This window comes from Chaetura pelagica, unplaced genomic scaffold, assembly GCF_000747805.2.
Source record: "Chaetura pelagica isolate M959 unplaced genomic scaffold, ChaPel_1.0 scaffold143, whole genome shotgun sequence".
NCBI lineage: Eukaryota > Metazoa > Chordata > Aves > Apodiformes > Apodidae > Chaetura > Chaetura pelagica.
Genome location: NW_009952701.1, coordinates 1,292,535 through 1,307,552, shown reverse-complemented (window position 1 = coordinate 1,307,552; position 15,018 = coordinate 1,292,535). Strand labels below are relative to the sequence as shown.

General features: G+C 51.2%; 1 protein-coding gene across 1 annotated transcript in view; it reads right to left on the bottom strand.

Moving 5' to 3' along the window:
* Positions 1-2,556: 2,556 nt before the first annotated feature.
* MYBL2 (v-myb avian myeloblastosis viral oncogene homolog-like 2) overlaps positions 2,557-15,018 on the bottom strand; it is a 14,355-nt gene continuing 1,893 nt past the window's right edge. Inside the window, exons 2-14 of the mRNA XM_009994059.1 lie at positions 14,594-14,687; positions 13,656-13,727; positions 13,195-13,287; positions 11,296-11,516; positions 10,994-11,150; positions 9,949-10,218; positions 8,365-8,751; positions 7,641-7,780; positions 6,889-6,988; positions 5,885-5,998; positions 5,208-5,324; positions 4,834-4,980; positions 2,557-2,855 (exon numbers count right to left, since the gene is read on the bottom strand). Of these exons, the coding sequence (XP_009992361.1) occupies positions 2,727-2,855; positions 4,834-4,980; positions 5,208-5,324; positions 5,885-5,998; positions 6,889-6,988; positions 7,641-7,780; positions 8,365-8,751; positions 9,949-10,218; positions 10,994-11,150; positions 11,296-11,516; positions 13,195-13,287; positions 13,656-13,727; positions 14,594-14,687 (2,041 nt within the window). The 3' untranslated portion in view covers positions 2,557-2,726. The remainder of the gene's footprint in view (positions 2,856-4,833; positions 4,981-5,207; positions 5,325-5,884; positions 5,999-6,888; positions 6,989-7,640; positions 7,781-8,364; positions 8,752-9,948; positions 10,219-10,993; positions 11,151-11,295; positions 11,517-13,194; positions 13,288-13,655; positions 13,728-14,593; positions 14,688-15,018) is intronic.

Below are 15,018 nucleotides of genomic sequence, written 5' to 3'. Positions count from 1 at the left end.
TGAGCCCAGCAGCAGAGGGACAGGCAGCAGCTCCCCCAGTGCCAGCCACAGAGCCTTGCAAGCTCAGCATTGCTCTGCCCTGCCAGGCACTGCCCAGCTCCATCCTGAAGGAAGCCAATAAAATAAAACCAATAAATAAACCAACAAAGCCAATAACAAACCCTGCGTGTCCTCTCTTTTTCTGCTTATCCCAGTATTTTTGCTTTCCTCAGCTTTTTCAGGGCTTGTCCTGGCTTGAAGGAACATCTCACTTGCAGTCAGGGCACTGCCACAGGGCTCTGGCTGTGCTGCCCACCTCTTGGCCCTGCTAAAAATCAACTTTTTTTTCCATCTTTGGATTCAAGCAAGGGATCATCTGATCTGCTGAGGAATGCAAAACACCAGAAAGAAATACAAAGTTGAAAATGAAGCAGTAACCTGGGCTTCTTGCAGCTTTCCAGCAAGCCAGGCCGTGGAAGGAGATCCCACTCCTGCTCAACAAAGGCAAAGCAGCTCCTGGGACTCTTTTGTCCTCTTCTTTTTTATCAACCTAAATTAAATTTCCAGGTTTTTCTTTGTGAATGAGGGTTGTACAGCCCGAGAGGGCTGGGTTACAGCAGAGGCTTCAAAGGCACAACAGTCAGGACACAACCAGGGACACCATGGGGACATGGAGCCCTGGACTGAGAGGAGTCTCCAACAAGCCCCCCTGCCAGGGTCTCCAGCTCCCATCCAGGGACTTTAGAGGCAGCATGAAGCTCAACCTCTCTGAGATTTTGACTGAAAAGAAAGCAGAGCATCCAAACTAACAGAAAACCAAATCCCCACTCCAGAGCAGTGCCTATTCCTAAGCCCCAGGACAGCCAAGCCAGGCTGGCAATGTCCACACCAGAAGGAGCTCCATTTTCCAATTAAAAGCTAATTGCCATTTTACTCATTAACTATTCAAGGCCTTGCTCGTTTTCCTTGATATTTTTCTGCCCCTCAATCTTTCTTAATAAGCACTTTGCAATGCAGGGCACCCACCACTATCTGGATTTACAGCATCAGAGCAGCAGTTAATACTTCTCAGTCTCATAACCCTTTAATTTAGGGGCAGCTCCCAAACATACGTGCTGGGCTCATGCACCAATTTATTCTCCAGCTCAGGACTCCCAGTTCACATCAGTTCTGGGGGAAAAAAAATGCAATTCTATGCTTGATTATATTTATAAGATTGCCCAGAACAGGAACAGCCAAGGCCACTAAAGCCCAAGCAGAGAGGGATGGTTTTATGACAACTTCTCTTAAAATAACACCAGAATGGAAGCAGCTAAAGCCAGGCTTTCAGACAAGTGGTCCCAGCAGTCTTTCCAAAGCAAACATTGCAGCACTGAGAAACAGAAATAAAAATTACTTCATGGATTTGCTTTGGCCCTGAGCTTGTAGAAGTGAGAAATGAGCTGGGTTTCAGAAACTCCCTTGTTTCCCAGGATCCAAGTTTTTATTAACAAGTTTGTCAGTAAGGATCCTTTTTCAACGCAAGGCACCACCTGAAGAACGAGATGTGAACAGCCCTGCTGGTTTTACACCCTGCAAAGGGATTGGGGATAGTGACCCCATTAAGAGGCACTGGGGTGAACAGACCCTCTCAGGCTGCACCTTTGCTGTGCTGTCCTCTTGCTGGAGGCAGATCTGCCACCAGGGGTTTTGGTGGCTTGCAAAGGATGGCACATCAGAACACAGCACCAACACAGGTCACCCAGAGCAGTTCATGTGCTGGTCTAACCTGTGAGTTGCTCTTCAGTTTTACCAGCACCTTTCCCAATGCAACCAGTTACTGTATTGCTACAATTGCTACATTTCAGCCTTGGCTATGGCAAACAAGACACCACATTACTGTTATCACACAAATGGCTACATGGGTGCAGCCTTGGCCTCTGAAGGCATAACAGCCTCTGCTGCAACACACACTCCTGATGCTGTTCCCCAACCCACCAGCCCCAGCAGCCTCCCTCCACTCCTGCAGCTTTGCAGACATCCCAGCCACACTGAGCTCAAGCACACTGTGCCACCTTCCCATAAAGCAGCCAAAACCATTTCTAAACAGCAGGCCCCAGGCAGAGTCAAAGACCAAGGGACAGGGTGATATTAGCACCATGGTTTATTTGAAGAGGGAGCACAGCCCCAGAAAAGACACCCACTGCTCCCCACGCAGCATGGCAGTGCAGAACAGCCCGTGGAGAGCAAAGGGCCAAAGTCACCCCAAAGCACATTCCCCACGAGTGCACATCACCCTCCCTCCTCCCACAGCCACAGGGCACCACTCCATCCCCAGAGGAGAGCTGGAAGGGTTGAAGTAAAAACAGACAGGAACCTTTGTAAAAGCTGCTCCCGAGGTACCAGAGCAGCCAGCAGGAAATCCAGGCAGGCAGCAAGGCTGGTCTCCACTATCCACTGCACCATCCAAGGTGGAACATGGCTGCTTCATTCTGGTTCTGCAGAACCCAGGTCTTGCAGAGAGAGGTCTTGCTGTTGGCTCTCCAACCCTCCCTCAGTCGCCTTTCCATAAGGATCCCATAACTTGCATTCCACACATTAGCCAGCAGTTAGCCCCATTTATTACAATATAGATCTACCTGGGAACTGAAGGAAAAAAATTCACCCCCACACTCTACAGGGCTGGCAGAGGGTATTTTTTCCCGTGGTTCCCCCTCCCTTTATTAAAAAAAAAATAAAAAATAAAATTAAAAAAGCAGAACAATCCTTCATGATAAAATTAAGGTCCTTGATGTGTGACTCTGTTTCAACACGTCCAAAAACTGTCGAGCTTTTTCCTGCATGAAGAGTTGGTCTCTGGTTCCACCACAGGCCACCACTTTCCAAGCCCTGGTCATCTACAGAGGGAAAAGAAAGCACGTGTACAGCACAGGAATTATGGGAGAGGACAAACACATTGATACCCTGATACAGAATACCTCAAAAATAAATAAAACTAACCAGCATCTGCTAGACAAGTGAATCATAGAATGGTTTGGTTGGAAGGGACCTTAAAGATCATCTTGTTTCAATCCCCCTGCATGGGCAGAGACACCTCCCACTAGATCTGGTTGCTCAGAGCCCCATCCAGCCTGGCCTTGCTCACTTTCAGGGATGTGGCTTCCACAAATAACAAATAAATAAAGCTTCAGACTTAGGAGCACCCATCTTGCATCCAGGAGGAGCCTTTACAGCACTAGTTACTCAGCTGAGATGGTTGTTTCTAGCAAGGAGGGGTTACACTACCAGCAGGTTCCCAGGCAAGTGCTCCATTTCAGGACAACCCAAGCCTTTTCAGGGCTTTCCTGAGACAAAAAAAAAAAAAAAAAAAAGAACCCAAAGCACAAACCCAGTAAGACTCTTTGTGCTGAAGAGATTCCAGAGGGATGGAAGAAATTAATTAACAGCTTTAGGGTTTATTCCCAACCAGTCCAATTCCTAAAGTTGTTCACCCCCAGGTCTAGACTGGTCAGAGACCATCCTTCACCATAATTTGATGCCTTCAGATTCATCAAGGCCCCACATCATGAGCTGAAAAATCATGTGTGCAAGCAGAAAGGTCACCCAGCAACAATTTTGCAGTGAAATCCCATTGTCCACAGACAGCAGAGCTGTATTTGTACTCCGTCACCACACCAACTGCCTGTCACTTTCAAGTCACTCCCAAAGCTTTATTTATATGGGTCTATCAGCTCTCAGAGCAATTCAACCCTGCCTAGGACAGGAGGAGAAATGAAAGTGTTTAAGTAGGGTTTATTTTGAGAAGAGGAAGGAATTACTCTGGCTGAGGAGCACTTATTTGTCAGAAGAGCTTTGATAACTCTAATCCAGGGACAGCTGCAACCCCTCCTTGCTGCTGTGTTTTGTGAAGACTAAGCCAAGGCTCCTCAGTGAAGACAACACATCCCCATCCCAGCCCCCAACTGTAGTGTCACCCCCTCTCACCAAGCAGAGCACTTCCATCCTCATTCAAGGCACTGGGCAGATCCCATGACTTGGCCCAAGTAAACATCTGCAAACTCAACGTCCAAATCCCCTTCTCTAAGCCACACTGCCAACAAAGCAAGGTTACCCCTCCACTAATGTACTCTGCCTGCAAATGTAACAAGCAGTGAAGATTTTAGAAAGAGCACAAGAAACTCTTTGTGCCCCAAAAGGCATTTTTAGGCTGCTGTGATCCCAGCAACAGCCAGACACAACTGTGTGTGGAGCTGAAGGACAGAGTAGCTGTAACAGCACCACCCTCAGCACCAGAGGCAAGGTGGCACATCAGCTGGAGCTCTGTACTGCCATGGGTTGAAGTAAACAGCAGCATGAAGCCAGCCCAGGCTGCCTGTGGCACACACCACAACCTAGAAACACCCTAACAATTACAGAGGTGGAAAATACATTTTTTTGTTAAGCATTTATACAGCACTTCAGACTTGCTATGCTCAGAAAAACAAGAGATGAGACTGTTTCCCACCCATGGAGTGATCACTGGAAAAAGGAAGGTTTACTTCAGTGCTGGATCAATCTCCCAAATTCCCTGATGGACTGGGACAGGGTGCAGATTCCCAAGAGGAAATCCAAGGCCAAACATGCTAAGTAGGCTCAGCTCTGATACACCACAGGGCTTTGAGCCTCAGCAGAAGGGCAGGTTTACATAAACAGGAGGAAGCTGTAGCATGACAAACATGGTCATCTCCTAACCCTAGTGACAAGGTAGCCCTGACAGCCTATGGATGCCTATGCAGGAGTGTGCAGAGCTTCATCCCCTTGCTCCTCCTCTCAGAGGAACAGAGCTGCACTTCCAGCTGATCTCCTGATGGGGACAGCAGTGGCTGCAGGGCTTACCGGTGCTGGTGGTCTGAAATGGCTCGGCATTTTCCTGTAGGACATTTTCTCTGGCTGCACTTGCACGAAGGCCCTGTTGAGCAAACCACTGTCGTTCTTCCTGCTCGAGGAGGAAAGATTCAGGGACCTCGACAGGAAATTCACAGGCTGCAAAAGGGGAAAAAAGAAAAGTATAAGGAGACAAGTTTGTTTGCTCTAACAGTGCTGCTATCTGGCCTGGCCAAAAGGCCAGCAACCAAATCCAGCCCTCCATCCACATTCAGAGGTACCATTCCAAGGCAACCCCAGGTAGCAAAGCTCCCATTGCTCTTTGCACAGGAGGTCTTTGGAGCAGAAGTCAGCTCTGCCCCTGCTCTGAGCACAGGCCCCCTCACCTGGGCTCTTTTGAAACAGATAGTCTTGGGGAGGGCAAGTGCATTCTGAGTCATGTCTTCATCCACAATGTCCAGGGCCAGAGACTTCCGGACCTTCTTGATGGGACTCCTGCGCAACTGAGGGACATGGGAAAACAAGGGTCACCATGAATCAACCCAGGGAATTCCTATCCTGAGGGCCCAGGGTGCACATGAAGCTCATGTCAGCCCAAGTTTCATTGCAGCAGCACCTCAGGGAGGTGGTGTGCTGCAGCCTTCCCCGCCGCAGGGCACAGCAGCTTTCAGTGCTCTCTTCTTGGCATCAAGAGCCACTGATTTAGAAGAGGAAGCCCCTTTTGGTAGGAAAGGAAGGCCACCAGGGAACTGACCCAAAAGACCCTGCACACCAACCCACAGCCTCCTGGGAGCCCAACAGATGCTCCATGTGTGCCATGGGTCTCTCCTGAAGGATAGGGACACAGCATCTTCTAACACAGACCAAGTTCAGCATAGGCCAGGACACAGCCAGCCCTGTTTTAAGCAGGTCTGAACCTCAAGCATCTCTTGCTGATTAAAAGGCAGCAGTCACAGGCCAATATCTTTTCAGCATCAAGAGCAGGATGAACAAAACCAGCCAGAACACCCCTTAGCAGCACAAGACAGCTCAGCAGCAGGTACTAGATGCAAAATCAGTTCACCCCTTGTTTCCCCTTCTGTTTCTCAGGCTTCACATCATCCTCTATGATGAGTTCAATGCCAGCTTCACTTCGGAGCACTTCTTTCAAGTCTTCTTCAAGGTGAGGAGTCTGTGGCTTGTGTAAAAAGGAGAGAAAGCACAAGACAGTCAAAATCTATATGCTGGGACGACTCACAGATTTACAGGATCTCCAGGCATGAGAGACACTTATCAGCTGAACCTCAAATGTGCCATCGAGGGACCAGTATGCACAGAAGGCCTGGGATACTGGAAACTGCCATCCCCACACCTGCATTGAGAGACTTAGTTCCTCAGAGATGCCTGCATAGATTGTTCCCTTGCTTTTTCTTAAGGTCACCAGTAGCCAAGCACTGCAGCTTGATTCAAGGGCAGGTTTGGGCACTTTTAAGCTCCTCTGTAAACCAGTTAAAGTCCTGTGGCTACTTACCATGATATGTTCATCATGACAAGATCCCCTTCATCCCTCCCATCTCAGCCTGGCACTACCAAACTGTATCTTGTTGTGGCCCAAATAACAGCTCACTCACAGCTGCACTGCAGCCTTCCCCACATAGAATTACAGAACGTGTGGTGATGGAAGGGACCTTTAAAGGTCACCTAGTCCAGTCCTGCTGCAGTGCACAGAGAGACCTTTTTAACAAGATCAGGTTGCTCAGAGCCTCATCAAGCCCCGAGCAGGGATGGGTCCTCCACAACTTCCCTGGGCAACCTGTTCCAGCCCTTTACCACCGTCATTGTAAAGAACTTCTTCCTAACACCAAATCTAAACCTACCCTGCTCCAGTTTAAGGCCACTGCCCCTCATCCTATTGCTACAATCCCCTTATCAACAGTCCCTCCCCAGCTTTCCTGTAGCCCCTTCAGGCACTGGAAGGCTGCTAGAAGGCCTGCCTGGAGCCTTCCCTTCTCCAGGCTGAACAACCCCACATCCCATTTCCATTCATTCTGTTTCTGCCATCAAGTGACAGACTTGCCCAGTGCTCACCAGAGGTCTAAGTGGTCCATATTTCTCCAAGGCATTTTTGAAAGGTGTGGGAGTGTGAGGAGTGTTGTCCACCACATACTTCTGATCTGGTGTGACGAAGCTGGCAACAGAGAGTGGGCAAGATGAAGAATTAGACATGCTGTAACCCACACCAAGTAACCCCTGTCCTTCTGAGCCTTCTCATTAAAAGAGCCACCTGCAGAGTCCCATGTGGTGGCAGCAGAAGCCACCTGCCTGGCTAGACTGCCAGCACTCCTACACCCTGTGTTGATCAGGGCAGTGACATGTCAGCCAGCAAAGTGCTGCCTGTGCTGACCACCCCTTCTCACCTGCCTGGTACAGCACCCTGGGTAACCATCAGCCTGGACTGCCCCTCAGGGCAGGCAAAGCAGAGGGTGCAGAGCTAAAGGGATGGATCTGAACAGCTCTTGTTGAGGACACCACAACCCTTCCCTGCTGGCACAGAGCTCACAGCACAGCAATGTTTCCCAGACAAAGACATGCACAGAAGGCAACAGCCCACTCAGCAGCTGAGCACCAGGGTGGTCACTTGGCTGCAGCCCAGCGCAGCCTGGACAGTTGTTCCCTGCAGCTCACAGAGGAGCTGTCTTTAGGGAAAAACATCCATTGATGAACATCCCAATCCTGCCCTGCCTTTCTCCCAGTCATGCCCATGCAAGTAGTGGGGTAGGTATGTTTGAACTGGAAAAGGGTGCCCTCAGGTGGGGATAGGGGAGGAGGAAAGCACTCACGCCGAGTTCTTCTGGAGCAAAGGGGTCTTGTCCCTGTGCAGTGGGGTGGTGACAATCACCTTCTGACTGCACACAGGTGTGGAGGTCAGAGAGGGGTTCTCCAGTTCTAGTGTATCCTGTTTGGTCCAAAAGTTTAGGAACTGCACAGAGAAGACAGACACTCAGTCTCAAGCATCATAGCACAGTATCACATATCACTACTTCTTCCTAAATATGGGGGAAAACGCAAGCAAGGACAATCCTTCCACACTCAGTGGTTCAAGAGGGATCTGTCCCAGTACAAACCAGGATGACTCTTATAGACTGATACACTCATGGCAAAGGCTGAAAGACACTAAGCCCCTCTGCAACATAGACAATCCCAGAAGCATTTTCCAAAGCACAGCAACTCCAAGATCTGCACAAGGCACATGCTGCCCAGCCTGCCTGTGTAACTTCACTGGAAGTGACCAGGGAAAGCCACTGTCCACTGGTGCTGCACAGCTACCCACAGGTGGGGCAGCAAAGCTGTGGGGACAGGAGAACCATGCTCCAGGGATCCAGCAGCAGGCAGGCATGAGGATCTGCACAAAGGTGGTCCCTCCTCATGGCAGGCACGTGTCCTGCCCATCACACAGGAAATCCATGGTATTAGGGCACACAGACAGAGCACAAACGTGCTTATTAGCTCATGACCAAGCCCCAGGCAGAGGAGCACAGACTGGGCTCTGCCATTGCTCTGTACCTGAGATGGAGAGAAGGGCAGTGTCTTGACAGGGGTGCTCTTGGGTGTCATGCTGTTGCAGGAGTCAAGGAAGGAAAGGCTGGTGCTGGTGGCATTCTCCGTGACAGGGGAGAGGGAGATCTTCCTCTTCTTCTGCCTCTTCAGCACAGAGGGTGGCGTGCCAAAGCTCACTTCTGCATGTGGGGAGATGGGGATGAGCTCCCCCTTGCTGCTCTTGCTCAGGTCGGAGATGGTGTGGCCGTCCAGGCGGTACTCGGTCACGTTGGGCAGGGAGGGCGCTGGTTTGCTGGGGGTTTCCCTCACGGGGCTGTTGCTGCTACTGCTGCTGCCAGCGGAGGGCTCCTCAGGCAGGTCAAACTGGGTCAGGTCACACCACCCGTCTGGGTCCTGCACACGAAGGAAACCATCAGAGGCAGCCCAGGGAAGAAAGCTGAGCAGCCACCAACCGGTGCAGATGCAGAGATGAACTGGGAGGTGAAATAACTGTGTGTGTCTGTGAGGCTGCACCACCTTTTGTAAGGAGCCTGGCTAGAGGAGAGAGAGCTCAAGGCCTCCTCCTCTCCACTGCCAGCACAGCCAGAGCCCCAGCAGGGAACTGACCCAGCTGAAAGCTGCTGCTTGTGCACAGGGCACATTTTCCTGTTTACGCCAGGCTGGTTTCCCAGTTGGGCTCACAGCACAGCTGCACAAACAGCTGCAGCCCCACACAGAGGGGACAAAAACAGCAGCTGGGGACAGGTCTGGGGACAGTGGCTGAATGAAGCGACTGTCACCCAACACCAAACCACTGTCTTGGGCACATCACTACAGCTGGCCAGACTAAAAATAACCAGACCTATTCAAAGATCAGCTGCTTGGCAGCTCAACCCCACCAGTACCCCAAGTCCCTTACAAGCAGGCCCCTTAGGACCCACAGATGGGCTGTTAAGCCTTGGGCACAGACTCCCTGTCTTCCTATACACATGCAATGTGGATCCTTCACGGATAATCAGCTCATAAACTCCTCAGCCAGGCTGGGAACTACAGGGACCTTTCCCTCTGATGGCAGCTGAGTGCTCTGCTGATCCTTTGCAGCCTCCTGCCCAGCCACATCACCCTGGGGACCTAAACGCTGCTTGACTGGCCCAAAATTACTTATCTCAGTGAAGCCACTTCCACTGACATCAAATGGTGGTGTCATCTCAGTGTGAAGGGGTCTGTCCTGCATATTACAAAGTGGGCCTGGCTCACTCCCAGTCTGCCCTATCCTATCCCAAAACAGGAGGGAAAGGAAAGCCCAGGAGCATGGATGTGAAGTTTTGTGAAAGGAAGGCTTGAGATCAGGTCTGTCAGCCCATGCAGAATCCACACACAAGGACACCCACCTACAGGAATCTGTAAGTCTAGAGCAACCCTGGAGAGCTGGAAAGGCCTAATCCAGCCCTAGAAGAAGAGATGGTGGGAAGCCACAAGCTAATGACAGGACCCAGCCCTCCTCAGGGTGCCCATGGTGATGAGCAAGGGGAACCAGCAAGTTCACTCAAGGGAAAAAGATGTGGACCAGCCTCCCTACATGAGCCAGAGGACCAAGGGTCTATTACTTACCGATTCAATCATCTCCAGAGCTTCACTGAAGGCTGGCACGGGTGTTGGGTACAAGTAGTTGGTAGCTTCAACGACCCATTTGTAGGGCGATGAGATAAAGGAAGAAGCATCCTCAGGCACAGCATCCTCTGGGGTCCCCTCAGCATTTTGCTCCACCAGCTCAGCAGCTGGCAGCTCTGAAGGGAGCTCCTGCACTCCTGTCACCTCCTCATCACTGACATCCTCTTCCTTAATTTCAGAGGTATCGACTGGGCCGTTTGGCAGGGGGTTCTGTGTGTAAACAAGAAGTCTGGTCATTAGGAGAAACCCAGGGAATAATGTCAAGTCCTGGGGACAATAAGCAAGTGTCCCTGAATACGTTCAGCTCTGCCTGCTCTCCTACCTGACTCTCAGTTTGACATCCCCCTTACCCTCACAGCTCTGTCCCACACACCACAGGCTGGATACCATGCAACACAATAAGCACAGGTCTGTTTAACTGAAGACTTCACTTTACAGTATCCCAAGAGGAAGCTGCAGGAAGGCTGAGCAGGTAGCACTAATTCTGCATTTCCTACTTTCCAAGAGCCCACATTTGAAAACTACATGCTTTCTTCATTTACAAAAAAAAAAATAATAAATGGGTGTACTTCCTTGCTCCCTTTTTTAGAGGAAAGAAGGGCAAAACCTCTTCACTCCCCACACACTGTCTGGAGCAGCTCCTTCTCCCAACAGCAACAGCACAATGGAGCCAAAAAACAAATCTTCAGTCTCCAAGACTGAATTAATGCTGGGATTGGCAAGATAACAGCACTAGCAGACTGCTGTTCTTCACCCAGATAACAGGCTCAGGCACACATGACACCTCTAGCTCCTGTAGGGAGATATCTCCCAGGAGTCAGTATCTTGAAGAAGACCAGGGGAAGGCACAGACTATCTATGTGGACACCAGGCTGTGGCAAATGCCACAGAAGAGGCAGCAGAAGGGTGGATGATAAGCTCTGATATGCATTAGCAGAGCAGGGGACTGACCCAGCTGCCTGCTGCAAACATGCTGCTGCAGTACCTGGCTCTCAGCTCCCGTCTGACTTTGGCTCTCCTTGTCATCCACCTCCACAAGCAAGTAGAGTGACTTGGACTCCTTAGTTTCATTGAGGAAACCTCCTGTGTCCACCTTGCGCTTGATGGTCGAGTTCCAGTGATTCTTCACAGCATTGTCGGTCCTGCAGAGAAAGGAGGAAACAGAGACGACCATTTCCAGCAGCTTTAAAGCACAGCTAACAGCTCCTACATGCTCTCCACCCCATCCTGCGAGTCCAACACATGGATCTCCAAGGGACACCCACCTGTGAAGCAAAGAGGTCCTACCTCCCAGGCAGCAGCTTGGCAATCTCTGCCCAACGATTCCCCAGGACCTTGTGGGCCTCAAAAATGATCCGATCCTCCTCCTCTGTCCACGAGGATTTCTTCACCTCAGGGTTCAGATGGTTGTGCCAGCGCTCCCGGCACTGCTTCCCTAAGCGCCCTTTCAGGTGCTTGGCTATCAGGGTCCATTGTTTGGTGCCATATTTTTTAACCAGTTCAATTACCTTTGAAGAGAGTGGGAGGGAAATAAGGAAACAGAATAAAGGAGGGGAAGGTCAACACAGTCTTCTTCAGGCTTTGCTCTTCATCTCTCTTGGGACCAGGTAAGGGCAGACAGAGAGGTCCCTTAGAACAAGCAAGTTGGAGGGACCCAGCCCTGACAACCTGGTGTGTCAGCACTTGTGAGAGCAACAATTCGGCCCAATGTCTGAAAGAGGCTGTTTTCCATGCAGACATTTTGCCACATGGCACCTGTGAATGCAGACAACTGCTCACAGAAGGTGGGGTGGAGACTGGCAGTTACACCAGGGGGCAGAAATGCCCCGATTTAGAATGTCCATTTCTGAGCATGTCCCACATGCTCCAAGGCTCCTCTGCTCTCCCTCCCCCTGAGGACCTGGCCACATGACAACAGTCCCCACCTGGTCTGCCTGCTGGGACAGAGGCACAGCCTCTCTTTAACAGTGTGCTACACCAAGGACATGCCAGGGCTGCAGCTCCATGCCCCACAGGACACACAGTGAGACCTCCAAAGCATAAATGAGCCACATTCACTTCAGAACCCTCCAGTTTGCCACTTCCCCTTCCCCTAGGACTTTGTCACTTCTGCCTGAGGCTCAGTGGAAATGCTTCTGGGCAGGAAATGTGTTGTGAGTGCCTGCAACATGTCCATGGTACAGTCAGGTTGACACAGCTTGCAATGTTCAGCCCACCTAAACCTTAGAGAAGAGACTGACAGGCTCACTCCGGCCAGCTGAGCTCAACTGAAAGTTGTGGGTGATGCTCACAGTGACCTTGGCCCATAACAAATGTCCCTACTACAGACTTGACTACTAAGTGCAGAAAAACAGACAAAAGACACTAAACTGAGGCACAGGCCAGGGAACTGGAATGCTTGCAGGGAACAGCAATGTGCAGTGTCAGGAGGATAGAGCTGGAGCCCAGCCTGGCCAGGATGGCAGTGGGCATGACTGGGTAGGCTGCCAGTCAGGACATGCAAAGGGAAAGGGAGAGTAGGCAGCTCTTGCTCTGCTCTAGGGAGGTGAAATGACAAGATAAGCTTCCTTGACATAATGCACAGATGGGAGTAACAGCCTGGAAAGGGACTAAACGGGAAAGAAATAGGGGAGCAGAAGTTTCACAGAAAATCTCAAAAACTAAGTTTTGCAGCAGAAAACATCGGTAAAAGTTGGAACGAACTCCATGTTTTCTTAAACATATCAAGATTATGAGCTTGAGCTGGCTCCTGTCAGGTCACTCTGGAATCAGCAGAGAAACAGGCTCACAGAAGCTGTGTTTCACCCAGCCAGCCTCAGCCATCCCCTTCAGGCTGTCTGCTGTGGCACAGGAAATACCAGTCTTATTTTCTCAGGACCAACATGGCCAGGTCAGGTGCAGCTCTGCCAGCAGGCAGATGAATTCACTCCCTTTTCTGCTCTCTCCCTTGGCAGCCTGCTGTAGCAGTATTGTGTGAAAGGCAGAAGGTGTTTAGCTAAAAAAGCCAAGACCTGCTTCTGCTCATCACAACCGGGTCTGCACTAGGCTGCTCAGAACAGCTCAGCGTGCTGCTCTTGAAGGTGTCCACCATTGGAAAATGTTACCCACAGCTTACAAGAAAAGACCTGAGGATCTGACACTCTGCAGTCACAGACCAACACTCAGATTCTCTCAGCCTTGACTCACCTTTTGGTCCTCCTCTTTGGTCCACGGGCCTTTAACCAAGTCTGGATTCAACACCCTCAGCCAGCGGTACTGACACTGCTGATCGCTGCGGTTCTGGGAACAGGAACAAGAGCAGCCAGGGGTTAGTCTAGGGGCTCCCAGAGCCCCTGCAGCAACAGCAGCCCCCACATAGACACAAGGTGTCCCACAGAAAACCTGCAGAAGCACATGGAGAATGCAGACTGACTAGGGCAATGAGCACACACACAAGAACCTCAGTTCCAACAGACTCGCCCCTGGAAGTCCTCTACACAAGAAGGATGCCTCCTGCCCTGAAGGAGCAGAGCTTCCCAGCCTAGAGCTGCAGCCAAGGAACAAAGTCCCACTGTGCAAAGTGCTGCACAGACACAGAGAACCAGCGCAATGAGCACAAGAAGCAACATGCAAACACTATGATTCCCAGCTGGGCAAGGGTCACTTACAGGAAAGTGACTGGCCAGGAACTTCCAGTCATTCTGCCCGTAATGTCTTACTAACATCTTCAGCTGCTCATCCTGCAAAGAACAAAGACATCCACTTTCACATACACTGAGGCAACACACACCACAGGCACCCATGGGCTGATAGCATCAAGAGAATCTAGATGCTTTGAGCTGTCAAGGTGGTGGTTAGGGTTTTTTTGCATTCTGCATTCAGGGGAGGAAGGTAGTTTATGCCATCTTCCAGCAGCACTCCTGTTCCAAGTGAGCTCCACACCCTGACTGGTCCCAGGCTCTCTACCAGGGCAAGCTTCTACAATGAATACTAAACAAGAGCTCAGCTGCTGTGGTCACACTCAGGCCTGACTCAGCTCTGTGTGTGTGCTCTGGTTGGGCAAAGAGAGGCATAAAATAACTCCCTGCACAACATGGGGGAAACAGGACAACTTGTAGCTTTCACACGGAACAAAGATGGAGGAACTAGCAGGAGGGGAGAGAATATCCCAACTATTTTCTGGCTCTCAGACAGGATGACCAAGCCACGATCCCATCCATCTCAATACTCCATGTCTTTTGCTACAGAAAAGGGAGGACATTTTCACTGTGCAATTCCACTTGCTGGAGGCCTCAGCCATCTTCCAGAACCTCTCTTTGCTCACGAGAGATCTGCAGGCAGATGCCTTACTCAGGTCTCAGATACTAAAGCAGTGGGGGCTCTTCCTCTCCAGGCTGCACTTCAAACTCCCCTGAACCTCCTAGGTTCATTAAGGCCTCAGCTCTCCCCAGTAGAACATACACATGGTCTTCTGCAGTAGCAAGGCAGCAGGAGGGTGTTGTAGCCAACAGGTGAGCACTGGGGTGGAGGGACCCAAGCCCCAGGTGCCCTGGCAGAGTCTTAACCCAGACACCCCCCCTGAGCAAGCACCAGGCTCTTCACTCACCTCTTCTTGGGTCCACTTGACCTTGCACCTGCCGTCCCGCTGCTCCGGCACGTCCGAGTCCGTGTCCTGGCAGTGCAGCTCATCCTGCTCCTCCCTGCAGATCAAGAGGCAAAGATTATCACTTAGACCTCTGCAGTAAAAACGCAGCAGAGAGGGAGCAGCTTCCCCAGCGTGGATCCCCAGGCCAGCTCCCCCCCAGCTCAGAACCGCTCAGGACACTCCAGGTGTAAAGAGATCCCTGGATTTGGGACTCCTGAGGGTGCTGGGAATTCCCGTGGTGCCGGGAGCGGGGCAGGGAGCGTTTCTCCCGATTCCTGCTCCCCCCGGCAGGACTGGCACCATTTCCCCTCCGCACAGCCCGCACCGCCCGGATTGCTGGAGGAAAGCGAAGGGACGCGGGGGGCCGGGAGAGCCGCACATCACCC